This window comes from Wyeomyia smithii, chromosome 2 (genome assembly GCF_029784165.1).
Source record: "Wyeomyia smithii strain HCP4-BCI-WySm-NY-G18 chromosome 2, ASM2978416v1, whole genome shotgun sequence".
Lineage (NCBI taxonomy): Eukaryota > Metazoa > Arthropoda > Insecta > Diptera > Culicidae > Wyeomyia > Wyeomyia smithii.
This window is the reverse complement of record NC_073695.1, coordinates 11,229,708-11,246,949: the sequence shown is the minus strand read 5'-3', so window position 1 is coordinate 11,246,949 and position 17,242 is coordinate 11,229,708. Positions and strand designations below refer to the sequence as shown.

Here is a 17,242-nt window from a genome sequence, read left to right as displayed (position 1 = left end):
CCGCTGGAGTAAAATACTAACCATTGTGTATTCTTCTTTTTTATTAACGGTTCAAACGGTAAAAAAAGCAACTTTCACTTAAGCTAAATGCAAAATTTCACTAAAATCCCAAATGCACCGCACTGTACTGTACGGTTTTTTTTTTTCGTTTCAAACGATCCGGTTCTAGAGGCCGCGAACCTTGTTAACGGTACGACCTACAAACACCGACTGACTGGGTGGAACGGCGATTCCGTGCACTGCTCTGCCGTGGGGTGCAACAACTATAAACGCACTATACTGTCGTTTTCCGATGATCGCAGCACTGACTGACGCAACGAGTTTTTCTTGCGTTCTCCAACACACAATAAAAGAAAGTAAACCGTCCCCGGGTTTAAATTTCTATTTGGAGCGAGGGAATTTTCCAACTTGTTTCAGAACCTGGATCGGTGGCGACGACGATGATGTTGATGATTTTCCACGATATATTCTGCGGGCGGTGATCAGAGTGCTACTGCCTTTTATTAAACCCCGTTATTCCGGCTTTGCTCTAGGTGCCTGCGTCGTTGAGTGTTGGTGTTAGTGTCGAACGGGACACGGCCCCTATGGGGTCCGGTCTGGGTGTTGGTGTTCAGTGTGTCCGATCCCCGGAGGTTATATGAAAAACAGTTGTAGATTTTGCCGTATCTTTTTCTAGCGGTTGGTTCTTGGCTGCTGTAGGACAGGACAGCACAGCCGAGAGGAAAAGTTGAACACTTGCGGGACGGGAAACTTTTACGATGCGTTCTGATGATGCGTTGCTTGCCGCGCTGGTTGGAGTATCTTGGATGCGCATCTGTGTTTGGGGCGATTGTATGTGGGAATATGTTTATTACAACGATCAGTAATGATCGCTAGATATGGTGGATGTTCTAAAATGTTGCTGTAAGAATGAGCAGCAGATTCGTGCTTATGTAGCTGTTTGCTAACATTTTATAGGGGATTCGAGGGCGATGGTTTGCTGCGGTTGACGTTCGCGCAGACGCGAGTAGTGCAGCAGCGTTCGGTTATGATTTACAGGTGCAAATAAGAAAAGACATTGGACTCTTAATAAGTATAATCATAAGCTCTCGCATCATTTTTTATTGGGCTACTTGTACTTGGTATCATTCGCTGAACATTTCCTTGTTATGGATTGATAGAATATGTTTTGTTGAATGGCATCTGCAGCCTTGATATGGTTTCCAAATCCTTCTAAAAACACAAATACGCGAGCTTCTGGTTTTGGATTTTAGCATAGTTTTAGAATATACAACGAGGATTTAACAAAATAATAGATGTTGCTGCCTTTTCTACCTAACAACTCTCGGATCACCGAATGATTACTTTTTCTGTCTAGTAAAACCTCCTTAGGGATTCCGACCAGGTCGAGCGCTCCACAACGACGGTTATCCCGGGGAAGCTGGACCAGTTAATAAATTACCGGAGGAAACTTTGAGCACCATTAAACTAGCGTCTGAAAGTATGCCTAGCCTACCGAATGAGGATTATCTTGCTCTAGGACTACACTACCCAAATCAAGGAGAAATCGATAATTTAATCAAAGATCTCGGTCTTTCGAGAGATAAGAGAGAGCTTTTAATTTCGGGGCTCTATAGCAGTGGAAGCTGGTGGGTGATGACGATAAAATCTGCAATGACCATGAAAAGTTTTCCGCATTATGAAAATGGTCTGTGCAATTGCTATGATAATGCAGATGAATGGCGTCTTTTCATTGACAGCTCTTCGAAGAGTTTAAAGAGTGTCCTGTTGATAATGGGAACAAATTGCCTTCAATCCCTGTTGCGCATTCTAAGCTACTCAAAAAGAACTAACTCAGTACAAAATTGCTGTAAGATTCGCTAAAATACAATGAATATGTCATTGGAGATCTTAAAATTGTTGTTAGGGGAACTGCTCCATTATTCATCTCATTAAGTCGTTATTCACGAAGAATGCACAGATTAAAGACCAAATTTTCACGAAATCATTGAACAAATAAACAAAATACGCTTACGTGCTCTTATGGAATCGTTCAGCATTGTATATTTAGTAAACCAATCTAGATTCATCCTGAATTTTGTAAAACAAACCATTTTTCACAACGCTGCCATATCCATCTCAAAACTAAAATCACTGCTCAATTATTCATCTCACGACGCCCCCAAATTCATCACACTGCTAATCATGAATGAATCACATTATCATGAATGAACGGAGCCGCAGCCCGTCGTTACCTAGATATCCGCTGTAGTCGTTTATGAGCAAATATGGTAACCTAGGTAAGCACTGCAGTACTGTCCATTTATGTCAATTATGTCGGAATAATTCAACATTTTCAGTATATTATTTCCGTATTAACATAAACTGATTTGGCAACTTTTGATTTTCTTCAAGGCAGTGAAAACAGATGAAAATACACACAGTTGAAATTTAAGAACTGTAGAAATTCATCTCATGTATTTCTGCTAATTCAAGCTTGTTTTTGGAAATTTGAGGTGAACGTTTCAAAGATTAAATTATTCTTAGTATAGTGAGTGTTTTTGTTCAGTGATTAAAATAAAAAATCACAGGAGGGTTGTGTGCTAAGCCACGACTGCAAGGTTGAAGTAGAATACTTTTACAAGAAAGATAATCCGGCTGCTTGCGTGTCAGTCATTTCTAAATCGGATTTGTTTCGTATATACCGCTTGTTAAGCACAGTATCAACAAATCGTAATTAATATCATACTGCTGTGCATTTGCAGCAGCATCAAACCTCAGTTGCAGTTTAATAATAACCATTCATTATGCTGTTCCAAATACATTTAGTAGCCTTGAAAAAGGGCGATTGCTGCAATTGCAACTTTCATTCAACTATTGCATAAATGCTTCATGGTCAGATATACCCGCTGCAACTACTACGCTATCCATAGCCATGCCACAGTTGTGGCCGCTATACGCTACCATTGGTATCCGCTGCCCCTGCATCAGCTGGCCTAGCTGCTATCGATCCGCTGCAACTGGTGCGCTATCCATTGCTATGCCACAGCTGTGGCCGCTATCCACTATCGCTGGTATCCACTGTAGCATTGGGCGATACGACGGAGAGTATCGATACTTCAGTATCGATACCCGGAGAACCAAAAGTATCGAGATACTCAAAATATCGGTCGAAAAGTATCGATACCAGAAGTATCGATACTATAGCTGAGATAATTTTTTTAATTTTTGATAAATACATTTACTCAGGGTGGCCACTCTACCGGACAAACGGGAAAAGCGGGAAAAAGCCGGAAATTTTAAATCACCGGGAAAAAAATACGGGAAAACCGGGAAATTAGGCTTCACGCCGGGAAAATCATCCTCCTTCATGTCTGCCGCTTTATTTGTTCAACAGTTTCCGAGGAAATGTCAACATGAGACCCTGTTTTTTATGTTTACCTAACTGGCATGATTCTGCCGGATAGGGGAAAGCTGGTTGTTGGTTTCAGTTAAAGTCGATAGCGGCTTCGCAGCAAGATCTGCGTCAAATAAAATCAGGCTTGATCAGGTGGATAAATTTACTGTTCCGTAACATATATTGTCAGATTTTAAAGAAGTTAAAAAGTTATCAGCGTCGCGGGAGGCGTATTGAAACTTCTTGTAAATAGTGTTCGACATCGCATCGGGGAGAATCCGGTCAAAAGTCAAATAGGACTGGAAACTTCGAGTCTCGATTTTATTTCGAACCGGACCGGAACGGAGCTATCCGGTTTGTACTTCCCGATTTTTGGTATGATTTTAACCACAAGCAGCAAAAAGCAGCAAAAAAAAATTTTTCATTCTGTGTTGGACCTTTTGACTAATTGATTTTGTTGGGGAAAGACGCCACCTTGAAGAGCTATTTGTTAAAGATTTCTCAGATTTTTTCTATATCAAAAACAAACAGTAGCTAAATTATTTTTTTTTTCAAATTGTTTATTCAGAGTGTCAGTTGAATTTATTTTACGGACCATGAGAAAATTTCTTATACATTACATTGACCCCAGCTCGAAAATTTTAAAGTCCCAGGATCGAAGTTTTTCGAAAAAAAATTTTTTTTTGAAATAACAGATCTCAACGTTTCATGCATTTTGAAAAATGCATCTTGACAGTTTCATGTGCATTTTTTTCATTGGTCACTCTGAGGCTCTTCTTCTCAAAGACCGCTTGAAGTTTTGCCTGAGGACATTTTTCTAGAAGACAAAAACTCTATGCCCCAGCTCTTGAATTTATCCCACGCATTTCATTGGCATCCTGATACAGAAGCACTGCAAGCTCGAGAGAAGGTTGACAGAGAAAGATGCAGAAAAAAGCAAAAAAGCGCGAGAAGGCAAAGATTGTCAACGATTTGGAGAAAAAGGGGGCGAAAAATGTGCAGCAGATCACCATGAAGGTACTTGCTAAAGTCGACAAACAGCTAAACACGATGAAGGAGGAATGTTTTTCATAGTTTTGTAACACTTCGCAAGGCACAAATAAGCATGTGAAAGTTGATTTTTTTCTCATATGTTTCAAAAATAAAACACCGGGAAATTTCACTAAATATCATCGGGAAGACCGGGAAAAAACCGGGAAATTGAAAATTGATATTGCGTGGCCACCCTGAATTTACTGAAAACCAGTATTCGATTCAGTGATTCGCAAAAATATAGCAAAACTATTTGCTGAACAGAAAACAGTAAATGAATGGTTGCTGGAATCCAGCAAAAGAATTGATATGTCAAAAAATTTACGTCAAGCTGTCATTAGTAAAACGCGCCAAATCGCTGTGCAGCTGGTACGGGATCATCGCTAAGCTCCTGATAGCAAATATGGGACCATAGCTAAGTCCTTGTTGGGCTAGATGAACTTCAAAGTTAAAATGATAATCATACATCTCTAGTTCAACAGTAATTTGCCTATGATCCGATGGGCGGATGGAATCTGGTGCCTGACGGAAACATGGTTCCCTTGAATTAACTGGTTAACCAGCAAATTGATTTATGCTTTGCTGAATGAACAGCAAATTGACATAGCTGACAACCAGCAAGTTGTATTTTGTTTTACCAAACATGCAGCAAACGACCTGTCACTTTTATGCAATTGAGCATTACTGAATAATTAGCAAATTTCATTTTGCTGAACAGATTGCTGGAAGCACAGCACACCAAAAAACAGCAAAATTTTGGTGGTTTCCAGCAATGAAAATTTGATGTGCCGACTTTTTGTTGTTTTTCTGGTATCTATCCGCATTCTCTAGAGCAGCATGAATCAAATGACTCCACAAACAAATACATACAGGTAATGCAGAAATTCTGAGCTTTGGCAAACAAATGAATTAAACAACTTATATCTTCAAGATTTGTATTCACTGGCCCAATGGGTTGTGAAGCTCCCGTCGTATTTGTATAAATTATTGACACACTTCCATATTAATTGATGAGGAGGTTGATGATATAAAAAAGTTAAATATGTCAGCGAAAATAAGATAGTGAAGTCTACCGCTGAATTTTTTTAACTAATAAATATTGCGATTTTTTTTTTCACTTGTACTCTAACTTGTGTCGACGGAAAGCATGAGTTAGTTTCCGCTTGCAAATATTCGATCTGAAAAGTGTAACCAGAAAACTTATATTTGTTTTTAAAATACAGTCGAATTTCGCTCGTTGGGCTATGTTAAGTTGGGCTACGTATTAGTTGGGCTCCCGCTCGTTGGGTTATAGCCCAACTAAATCGAAGCCAAACATCATTTCTGATAACGTTGAATTTCGTTTGAGGGGTTTGTGGATGCATTTTAACGCAGAAAGTAGAATTAATTGAAATCAAAACAAATGAAGCTGAGTATGAATGTAAACGAACAATATTTTAATCAATTGTCAGAGAAACAATATAAGTTTTGTGCCTTAATAATGCAACGTAGAGCTATGCCTATTTTTGAAAGTATTTGAGAACACGTTATTATTGAGCACTCCTTTTTGGCTTTAAATGTGTGGCTTAAGTAAAACAAATTTCGAATTTGGCCCTATGCTGCGTTTGGCTCAGATTTTGACAGTTCGTTTGGCTCACAACATTCTCTCTATCTATTTCTCCATTTAAAGCCTGTAGTACACTCTTTGTCTAATGGTCAAATTTTTGACCTTCTGACATAATGGTCAAATTTATTTGACATCATGGTTGTTGTTTGCCCGTGTTTGCCTCATGTTAAAATTGGAGAGTGACAAATAATTATCTTCGACCAAATTTTTATCTGTCAAAAAGTGCCAAATATTTGACGCTTGGTCAAAGAGTGTAATACAGGCTTAAATTTTGCTAGTGCAAATAGACTTGTGCGATACTTATACTGACAGTGGCAGCTTTTCAGTGGTTCCAGCTCGTATCAACTAGCTTGCATCTCCATCCGATTTGCTTTGCTTTATCGCAGCCAACATCGCAGCGGTTCTACGATGTGTGGGCTCCACTGACGCTGACAGACAGCATAACATAGCGTATCAAAAGTGGCGGTGATCTCGTGTACACATTGAGATGTTAGCCCTTGTAACATGTCAGCTAGCTGGTCCGTATGCATCAGGGGCCTATAAACGTCAACATTTTGCCTACCAATCATAAATTCATCACGGCGGTAATATTTTATTTCAAATGCTTACAAAACTTATTTTATTTATTGAAAGTGCACATTGTACTGAAAACAAATGTTGAGCTCTTGTTATTTTCCATCTAAAACGACATTTACTTGAAAATAAGTCTACCGACAAAATGGGACGTTTACTCTTTTACACTTGTTTTAGGGCAAATCAACCAAAAAGTGGGTACCAGAAACGCTGGTACCAGAATCAATGAGTGGTAGATAGAAAATGTATGGAGTTTGACAGCCACAAGAGCCCCCTGGTATGCATAAAAGAATATCGATACAAATATCGCGGTTTTCAGTATCGATACGGTCGAGTATCGGACGCTTGTGTATCGATCCAAAAAATCGAAATATCGTCTCAAAAGTATCGATATTTCCGATACCGATACAATATCGCCCATTGCTAATCCACTGCACTGCTAGTGCTGCTGCTAAGGGAGGACGACTACTGTTGTCGCTTTCTAGAACTTTTATGAGCGGCTTCGGCTGAAACAGGCTCTTATATAGGCCAAATAGCATATTTTGAACTGCAAGGTATACGATTATGTTGACCGTGTTTGGGAAGCAATCTTATAACGACCAATCAGAAGTCTAATTTTCCGTTTTGACAAGGCTTAATTATTTTCAATAGTACAATAGTTTGAATAATAAAATTACAATTATCTTCATTTTGGAAGAATCTTATAAGATTTTCCAATCTATTGCTGCAAGAACGAAGGAAATCCATCGAATACTAACCGATTTATTAGCATTTGAAATTGGACATATTTTTCACTTTTTTCGGTTTTAGATTTTCATTTCACATCCCTATGTAGCCGAGCTTCCTGAGAGAAGTATTCTACTTCAAAATAGTCCGCTAGTGATGAAAAACCTTTGGTTGGCTGCTGAACGAGTCCCGTTGTAGCCGTACAGAACAATGAGCGGATTATGTTTTCTGAGGTGGGTGATTGAATTAAATGAGTTTTTGAGTGCAGATGCCCGGCTATAATATCAAATTTAGAACTTTTAAGTGAGTTTTTGAGGATTCTACTTTATGAGAAATCTAAAGTGAACTAAGAAGAATCAATTCCATGGATTAGCAGATTAGTTTAGAAGAAAATTTGCGTTTTTTCCTGTTTTCAATTGTGTTTTCATGTTGTATGAGATGAACATTAGGGTGGGACAAAAAATAAATGTTAGCTCCCATGCACTTTTCGTTTTCCTTATGGGTCCCATAACAACTGTGTAGCTTTTCAGATCGATCGGTGAAACGCCCGATTTGCGCCCGATTTTTAAAGTTTCCATACTATTTTATGTGGGAAAATCCACTTTTTCAAAACTTATTCTCTAGAAATTCCCAGTTGGCTCCTAGAAATATATCGATACATGATATTTGTGGGACATTTTCCTGGGAAAAACTCTTCTGAAGACCGTAGGGCGCTACGATGCTTGTAGAAACAGCTATTCACTCCAAACTGATTGAATGTCTGACGGACGCCTCACCATTGGAATTTTCCAGAAACACTGCTACAGCATGCTGCTATTGCAAACTTGCTTAGGTATGAGAAATAATTTCGCGAAGAACTAATTTTCAAAGTGTGATTTTTGCTCAAAGTATCTTCGGGGAAGCCTCCAAGATAAATTTAAGCGATATCATTTCCCATCACATGGTCGAATTTGCAACAGCAGCATGCTGCAGCAGTATTGCTAGTAAAATTCAATGGTGAGCCATTCGTCAGATATTCAATCAGTCTGGGGTGAATATCTTTTTTCACAAGCAAGGTAGCGCCTTGCGGTCTTCAGAAGAGTTTTTTCCAGGAAAATTTCCTATAAATATCATGTATTGATATATTTTTAGGAGCCAACTGGACATCTCTATAGAAAAAGTTTTGAAAAAGTGGTTTTTCTTATATAAAATCATATGGAAGCTTTAAAAATCGGGCGCAAATCGGACGTTTCATCGATCGATCTGAAAAGTTACACAGTCGTTATAGGACCCATAAGGAACACGAAAAGTGCATGGGAGCGAAATAATAACACCATCGCTCTTTTCCCATATAACCGTGTCCCAGTCTAATGAACATATGGGCTGAGATGAATAATGGAGCAGTTCCCCTATTAAAAAATTTCCGTGTTTCCTCTGTTTTAGGGATAGCAGAGACGAAAAGAATCATTTTGTCAAAAAAAAATGGTCTTCACGTGACGAGTTTATCTAAGGGCAGCATAACGTCAAATACACGACGTCAGTTGATTAACAAAGAATATTGATGACGCTTCTACAACTAACACTTGGTTTAATGAAGCACTTTGTGGAATTTTGAGGGGCTGAATCTCCAGCGGTGCAATACTTACAGGATTAGTTTCCAAGGTTGACATCATGATTGGTAATAGCTGGTATATTAACAGCAGCAATATTGGTAATAGCTGGTATAACAAGCAGCTCCTGCAGTTCGTGGTTCATTCGCCTTCCCCACACTCCGTTTTCCATCTGCAGTCCACCGAAAATGGTATGCAACACCTTTCGCTCAAAGACCGCAAGGGCGCGTTGGTCCTCAACAAACATAGTCCATGTCTCATGCCAGTAGAGGACTATCGGTCTGATCAGCGTCTTGTTAGATGGTTAACTTGGTGCGGCGACGAATTCTACTCAATCGGAGCGTCCTCCGGAGACCAAAGTATGCACGATTTCCTGTCATAATGCGCCGTTGAACTTCTCTGCTGGTATCGTTGTCGGCAGTTACCGGTGAGCCCCCAGATTCACGAACTCATCGCTCACCTCGATTTCATCACCACCAACTTGAACTCGAGGTGGGAGGTTGGCACTGTCTTCTCGTGAATCCCTTCCTTTCATGTACTTCGTCTTCGATGCATTGATGACCAGTTTAATACGTTTGGCTTCAGCCTTTAGTCAGATGTACGTATCCGCCATCTTCACACCTTCCACCTTGCACCTTGTCGGGTTTCGCAGGGGCTCGTGAGTGCCACCGATGCTCGAACTACACACATCACTCGATTCATCGTCGCTTTGATCAAACGCCTCAGTTTGTCCGGAAATCCGTAAGCGTGCATAATTTGCCATAGCTGGTCCCGATCGATTGTGTCGTACGCCAATTTAAAATCGATGAACAAATGATGTGTGGGCACGTTATATTCGGGGCATTTCTGCATAACCTGCCGAACCGCGAATATCTGGTTCGTGGTGGCGCGGGCACCCATAAATCCTACCAGGCAGTGCCCCACGAACTGCTTCGCAAATGGTGATAGTCGACGGCAGAGTATTGGGGAGACTATATTGTAGGCGGGGTTCAGCAGAGTTCAGCAGCAGAGTTACCCGATAGTTACAGTACTCCAGCTTATCGCCCTTTCTATAAATGGGACACATAATACCCTCCATCCACTCCTCCGGTACTCGTTCTAACTCCCAAACCTTGACAATGACCCAGTGCACGGCTCTAGCCAGTGTTTTTCCACCGTAATTCAATAGCTCGCTGGGAAGTTTGTCCACTCCAGCAGCTTTATTGTTTTTCAACCGGCCAGTCTCCTCCTCCATCTCCACGAGATCGGAAGCTTGAATCCTGATGTCTTCTGCTCGTGCACCAAGATCAGTTGCCATACCGTCGAAGTGCTAACCGTTTGCATTCGCCGTTAAACCAGTCATTTCTATGATTCGGGGCCCTTGTACCTAGTAGCGCTACAACAGTGCTACCTATGGCGAATCGGATGCTCCTCCAGCCATCTTCGAGGGTAGCTGCGCCAAGCTGCTCTTCCGTGGGTAGCGCTGCCTCCAGCTGCTGCGCGTATTCCTGTGCAGCCTCAGCGTCCCGCAGTTGCTCGATATTTGGTCGTGGCGTTCTACTTCGACGGGTGTTATGCACCGTCTATAGTTTTGAGCGCATGTACACAGCTACTAGGTAGTGGTCCGAATCTATATTCCACTGCGGTAGGTGCGAACGTTGATGATGTCGGAGAAGAACCTGCCGTCGATTAGAACGTGATCGATTTGGTTCTCTGTCTGTTGGTCGGGTGATCTCCAGATGGATTTGTGAATATCTTTGCGGGGGAAGAAGGTACCTCGGATCAGGGTGGGAAAATGTACTAGTACGCTACAGTATTCACACGACAGCAGCAAGATTTTTGTAGTTACCACTGTGGAATTAAACACTACGCGACAGTAGCCGCTACCGAAGTTTCATACGATCTGCTTTATCTCTTGCTTTTTGTCACGAATTCAATATGAACAACAATTCTCTCGCTCACATCTCTTTATATTGTTGTCATTGTATAGACAATCACTGCTCGTGTGTTTTTGACTGTAGCTATCTGTGCTATTTATTGCATTTATTACGAATTGAAGTGGAATCAATTTACTTAGCATCGATTTTCATTTGTGTCCGAGGACGTTAGTTGAATTTGTAAGACTCATGCTTTTATTGTCTAGTTTTGGCTTAAATATGCTAAATTTGGATGAGACTTTCGCTACAGTGAACTAGGTATTTTTGAATGAAAAAGTTTAGAAATTGGGATTCAAATCTTCTGGTGTACGATTGATGATATTTTACGGCAGTACATTTAAAGAAATTATTTATCTTCCATCTTATTACTGTAATAAACTGTCGCATGATTGCTAATTATTGTTATTCACACAATGCGACAGTCGAGATCAGTGCTGATAAAAGTCATTTTCCCCAGCAAGATTCTTCGAAAATTACAGCCAATCATTTTCAATTTTCACTTCCAATGATCGCAGCACTCTTTCAGATACACTAGATTTTCGTCCTAGTAACGTGCTGTTATACTCAGATGAAATAGATCGCGGGCAACGTTCACGGTTACGGAATAAAATTTGACGACAAATCCAACCAAATGATCTTCACTTCAAAGCGAAAAAGCAAAACAAACAGTTCACCCAACCAAAATGAACCTCACCGAAACACTTTTTCACTGACACTGACCGATGCCTTGACAATCTTCGTTAACTGATAAACTGATTTTGTTGTCTTGCTTTCATCGCATGAAATATAATGAGGTGTATTGACAGTTCACTTCCATGCAAAAAGCGGGAAAGGAGAACTCTGAAAGGATTGTAAAAAAATCACAAGAAGGTTGTATGCAAAGCCACGACCGCAAGGTTGAAGTAGAATACTTTTACAAGAAAGATAACCTGGCTGCTTGCGTGTCAGTCATTTTTTCTAGTAAATAAGCGTAGACCGTTCATTGGCAGTATTGTAATTTCTTTTTGTCTGATATTTTAAATGAAGTTCATTGGATTTTTTAAAATTTTGTGCAAATGAGAAGTTGAAGTGCTGCCGAATTGTAATATGCACATTTAATACGACATCATTAAACGGGAACGGAACAAAGGCTACGGTTATGCAGAACGCGAATGCCGGCGCGATGCGATTCGCCTTACCGTGGTGAAATGTACAGCTCTTTTTAAGGCGAAGTAGAGCTATACATTTCAACAGATTTCGTCTTGCCGAATCGCATCGTGCCGTTATTTGCGTTCTGCATGACCGCAGCCAAACACTAAGCGACGCAAACACGTAATAATAGTCAGAGTATGCATGTAGATGAAGATAATTAACTTTGGATTATAGCGCAAAACGAGAAAATATTAACTCTTCAAATAATCATTTGTGTTCTTCAAATTTCAGTTGTTCAAATGTTTATTATCTGATGAAGCTCTTATATAGGCCAAATGATGCATTCCCAATTTACTAGGTCCATAACTCTGCCGACCGTGCTTGGGAAAGCGCGGTATAACGACCAATCAGAGGTCGAATTTTGTGTTTTGACAAGGCTTAAGAGTTTTCAATAGTACAATAGTTCGAATGATAAAATTGCAATTTCATGCATTTGGTAGGTATCTGGTAGAAGATTTTCTAATCGATTGCTGCAAAAACGAAGGAAATTCATCGAAAACTAACCGATTTATTAGCATTTGAAATTTTTCTCACTTTTTTCAGTTTTAGATTTTCATTTTACATCCCTATGTAGCCGAACTTCCTGAGAGAAGTATTCTAATTCAAAATTAAATCTTCATTAATTCATATGTTGTCCTTATTAGGACAATTGTTCAATTTATCATAGGATGTAGTGTTTATCTTAAATCTCTGTGTTACGTTGATAGTGAGGACTAAGGCGCACGGTCAACACAGTGAGAAAGGTGTTTTCACATTGAAAACTAGACACGGCTTTACTGGAGGAAGTGTTGGCAAATGCATCTACCGCTAATACCACCGCTATCAATATCAATATCAACAACGAAAAATGACGCGCGTCTAAGCATATCCCGAACTGTTCCGCCGTGCTGCTCCCATTTACCTTTACATTGGCCTCAGGGAAGTACCGGCTGCATCTGCATCTACCGCTGAGGCTGTTCTCAAAAGAACAATTGTTCAATTCAAAATCGGATTTACGCAATCGCCTCTCTGTAATATTACCGACAATGATATTCTTCTGAACAAACTGATACAACTTTCCCATTAGGCCTCTGCCATAATAGACGCGAAAAGCGACGCGAACCGATTCGCTCAGCTGTAGGTTAATGTACAGCCATCAGTAGAGCTGTACATCAACCTACGGCCGAGCGAATCGGTTCGCGCCGCTTTTCGCGTCTACTATGGCAGAGGCCTTAGAGAAAGTTGCTGGCTGATGTATTCACTTCATGCAAGCCTGCTGCTGATGCTTCCCGCTACCACACTGAAACAGCATTTTAGTGAAGGGAGTGTCGTTGCATCAGCTGACCCTGCTACTATCGATGCTGATATACCCGCTGCAACAGCTACGCTATGCATAGCCATGCCACAGTTGTGGCCGCTATACGCTGGCCCAACTGCTGAGCACCTGCAACGCTATCCGTAGCTATGCCACAGTTGTGGCCGCCATTGGTATCCACTGTACCTGCATCTGCTGGCCCTGCTGCTATCGATGGTGAGATCCGCTGAAACTGCTACACTTATTCGCAGCCATGCCACAGTAGTGGTCGCTATCCGCTATCGATCCCGCTGCTGCTAAGGGAGGACTGCTGTCGTCGCTGTTCAGAACTACTATGAGCGGCTTCGACTAAAACAGGCTCTTATTTAGGGATGAAAATAGGAATGAATTATTGTACGTACGTGGTGGAATGATATAACTTGAAAAATATGTGTGACTTCATTCTGGTTCAGAGCGATCATTTGATAAGCTCCACCTCTTTTTTCAGTTTCTAAAGTTTTTCCTCAGTTTCGTAGCACGGATGCACAAAAATGATTTCTTGTGAACATTCTGTCAAGCCGGACCGATAGCACTCTCACTGAAGCAACAAAATAACATGTTTTGTGTCGTGTTGTGCAGCTTGGTTGAAGAAAATGTTCCCGTCCCCATGTCGCATGTAAGCAGATTATTGCGTTCAGTAGACAGTAGATAGTGTATCCAGCGAATAAACACCGATGGTGCTCTCACACACGCAACGGTTTTAACCCGTATCTTATTGCGGTTTGTAACATCAAGCGATTTCGTTTGCTCGCTGTTGCGTGTTGCATCATGTTGCAACTTGGCAGCTGGGAGACGACGAAATTCTGTTTATGCTGATTGATTGAATCGACTTCACATTAGCTCTGCATAGTCGAACTAACTGCTTTTGTGAATGCGTACTAACAGGGCAGTTTATTATTCAATGTCGGTTATCCTGATCGCAGCCTTTGCGCTGCCCCTACAGTGGGGGGGGTTCACTAAATAAAGTGAAAATTAGACAACTACAACAGAATTTGATTGCATCCCGCACAGAATGTCTGCTTGTGTTGATGCCAGAAAATTATTAACCTTCAATTATTTTTTTATTTGCCTTGAAAATAGTATCTTGCGGTTCAAAATCGGTTGCTAATTACAACCTTTGAGCTGCCCTAACATTGGGGGAATTAAGATACACGGACAACATGCACTGTGGAAGCTATTTCACATTCAGTATATTAGACGGGTGCGACAAATTTAAATTGTTAGGATGCTACACAGAATGCTTGCTTGCGTTGACAAAAATTATTAACTTTCAATGACTTGTTTATTTGCCTTCAAAAAGGCATTTTGATTTCCAAAATTGGTTTCCTGATGGCAATCTTCATGCTGCCCCAGCACGGGGGGAATAATGGCTGTCTGGCGACACACGCTGAGAAAAACCGCGCTGCTCCTGAGACGTGGTGACCAACCACAGAGCTAGTGCTACTGCTAAGGAAGAACGACTGCTGTTGTCGCTGTCTAGAACTATTATTAGCGGCTCCGGCTGAAACAGGCCAAATAGCATGTTTTCAATTGCAAGGTATATGATCCTGTCGACCCAAGCACGAAGCAAGCATATAACGACCAATCAGAGGTCGAATTTTTCGTTTTGACAAGGCTTGACTATTTTCAATAGTACAATAGTGTGAATAATAAAATTACAATTATGTTATTTTGGGAAGAATCTTAGAAGATTTTCCAATCTATTGCTGTAAGAACGAAGGAAATCCATCGAATACTAACCGATTTATTAGCATTTGAAATTGGACATATTTTTCACTTTTTTCGGTTTTAGATTTTCATTTCACATCCCTATGTAGCCAAACTTCCTGAGAGAAGTATTCTACTTCAAAAACAACGTTTATGGATGCTTTTTTTCACTTTCACTCAAGAGTGTCAACAAATATCAACCCCGAGATATCGAAGCGGCCGGAGATCGGCACAAAAGAGAATCGCTAACCATCCGTGTTGGTTTCTAGTCACTCGATTCTCTCAAATAGAGAACGTACAGTTAAACGCTGCTGTCGCAGTCTGCAAGAGGGGCAACAGTACTTTTCGATACGGTGTCATGCAAAAATGTTAACGGTTCGACACACTGCTTCGGACTACTATACCACGGGATGCCGCAAAGTTTACGCGACGATGGCCGTTATTCTTTAGACACGGCATGCAGGCTATCTGGTCCGATTACCGGTTTGTACATTGTCCCCCGTCCTACCTTAGCATCGTAGGGTAGGTCTGCTTAATATAGACCACTTCCTTTAGTGGACCACCTGAACTGCTTACACCAAATGACACATTATAAATATACTTATTTTGATTTGTGCTTTGACAACTTCAATAATGTTCTTCATTAGAAATGTTGTTACAGACGTTTATTATAATATTCTTCATCAAAGCTGCAAAAAATGTCTTTTAATAACAGCTACCTGGTTTGTCATGGTTCGTTAACGTTTCATAGGAAATGGCTTTACCAAAAACTGTACTGACATCACACTTTCCGAGCGAAAATAATCAGATTTTCGATGAACGGGTAGGATAATAGTATCTTTAAAAGATAAGCAATAAATTTTATTAGAAAAACACTTAAAATATAGAAAAAAATAGTGGCCTAATTAAGGGTGGAAATAATACTGTTTTCCTTATTCCGGCATGCTTCATTTCGAACAAGAGCTATCATCGAAATAACGCCGCGAATCATAGTTACCATAGTTACCAAAAATTTGTTATGATTGTGTTATTGTACAAAATTGCTGGTAAAATGGGAAAAACGCCGGAAATTGGTAAAAAATATACTGAAGCAGCTGTTACTGAGTTTCGACTAGAGTACTGCCGGTACCCGGATAACTGTCCCATAATGAAAAACAACATGTTGAGAAAACGGCGATTTAATATTATCCGTGAATTTTCGGATTTCCAACAATTACAACCAGAACCAATGACCATAACAGTTTCATGGCACCACAAATTTATCGTTGAGAACAATAAACCATAGCTGGAATTGGTTTTACGTTATATAACCTGCAAAAAAGACAAAATGGGACAGAATATGCGGGTACATTTCAAAAGTACTTGCATATTTTGTCCCATCACATATAACTTCAACCAGCAACCGGAAGTATTATTGGCAACGTAGATTGTACTATAGAAAAACAACATTAGTCTAGTTAATTAAATGACATACTTCTATATGCCTAAAGTAATCCGATATACACTAATCTGGAGCAAAATTATATGTTTGCAGTTTGTACCACTATGCAGTGGGACTGTAATGCGGGTACTTTCAATATGGGACAAAAACAACTTGGTGTTTTTTCCATGTTTTTCCATACAAAAGTATCAATTTAAATTTTTTTTTCCAGAAAATATGATAACAATTAAGTCGATTCCCGATGATAACTCAAAAGTGACCAAAATCAGTATGGGACAGTTATGCGGGTACCGGCAGAGTAGCTTGCAGACATATTCTGTGCAAGCAGCAAGTGGTCAGGAAAACCACGAAAAGGTAAACCAACTGCATTGACTGCCGCGGACGAGGATTCAATTGTTCGCTAGATAACTCGGATGGCACGTAAAGGATTTCCTATTACGAAAGAACGGCTGCAGTCTACAGTTGATCCAGATCCAGAACTCGCAGTGCGTAAGCCAGAGTTAGTTTCATCAGCGGCAGCTACGGTTGAAGTAGTGTATTTTTTAGACCTGGCCCAAATTAGGAAATTGTTGTGGTCCAAATAAGGAAATGGTGGCCCATTAAAGGAAATTAACACGATGATTTATTTCTTCTATTACTAGAAAATAGAGGTATTATATAGTTGATTTCCATGTAGAAAAGATGATAAACATGTTACTTCATGTTTATACATAATGAAATTCTTAATTTAGTTTAGATATTTACACTTTTTC

At 40.2% G+C, this 17,242-nt stretch overlaps 2 protein-coding genes across 2 annotated transcripts in view; one reads left to right on the top strand and one right to left on the bottom strand.

Annotated features, from left to right (window-relative positions):
* Positions 1 to 718, bottom strand: part of LOC129725291 (troponin C) — a 28,760-nt gene extending 28,042 nt beyond the window's left edge. The window contains exon 1 of the mRNA XM_055680911.1: positions 22 to 718. Within this exon, the coding sequence (XP_055536886.1) occupies positions 22 to 24 (3 nt within the window). The 5' untranslated portion in view covers positions 25 to 718. The remainder of the gene's footprint in view (positions 1 to 21) is intronic.
* Positions 1 to 17,242, top strand: part of LOC129725290 (protein rogdi) — a 90,711-nt gene that overhangs the window by 20,497 nt on the left and 52,972 nt on the right. The gene's annotated exons all lie outside the window — the stretch shown is intronic.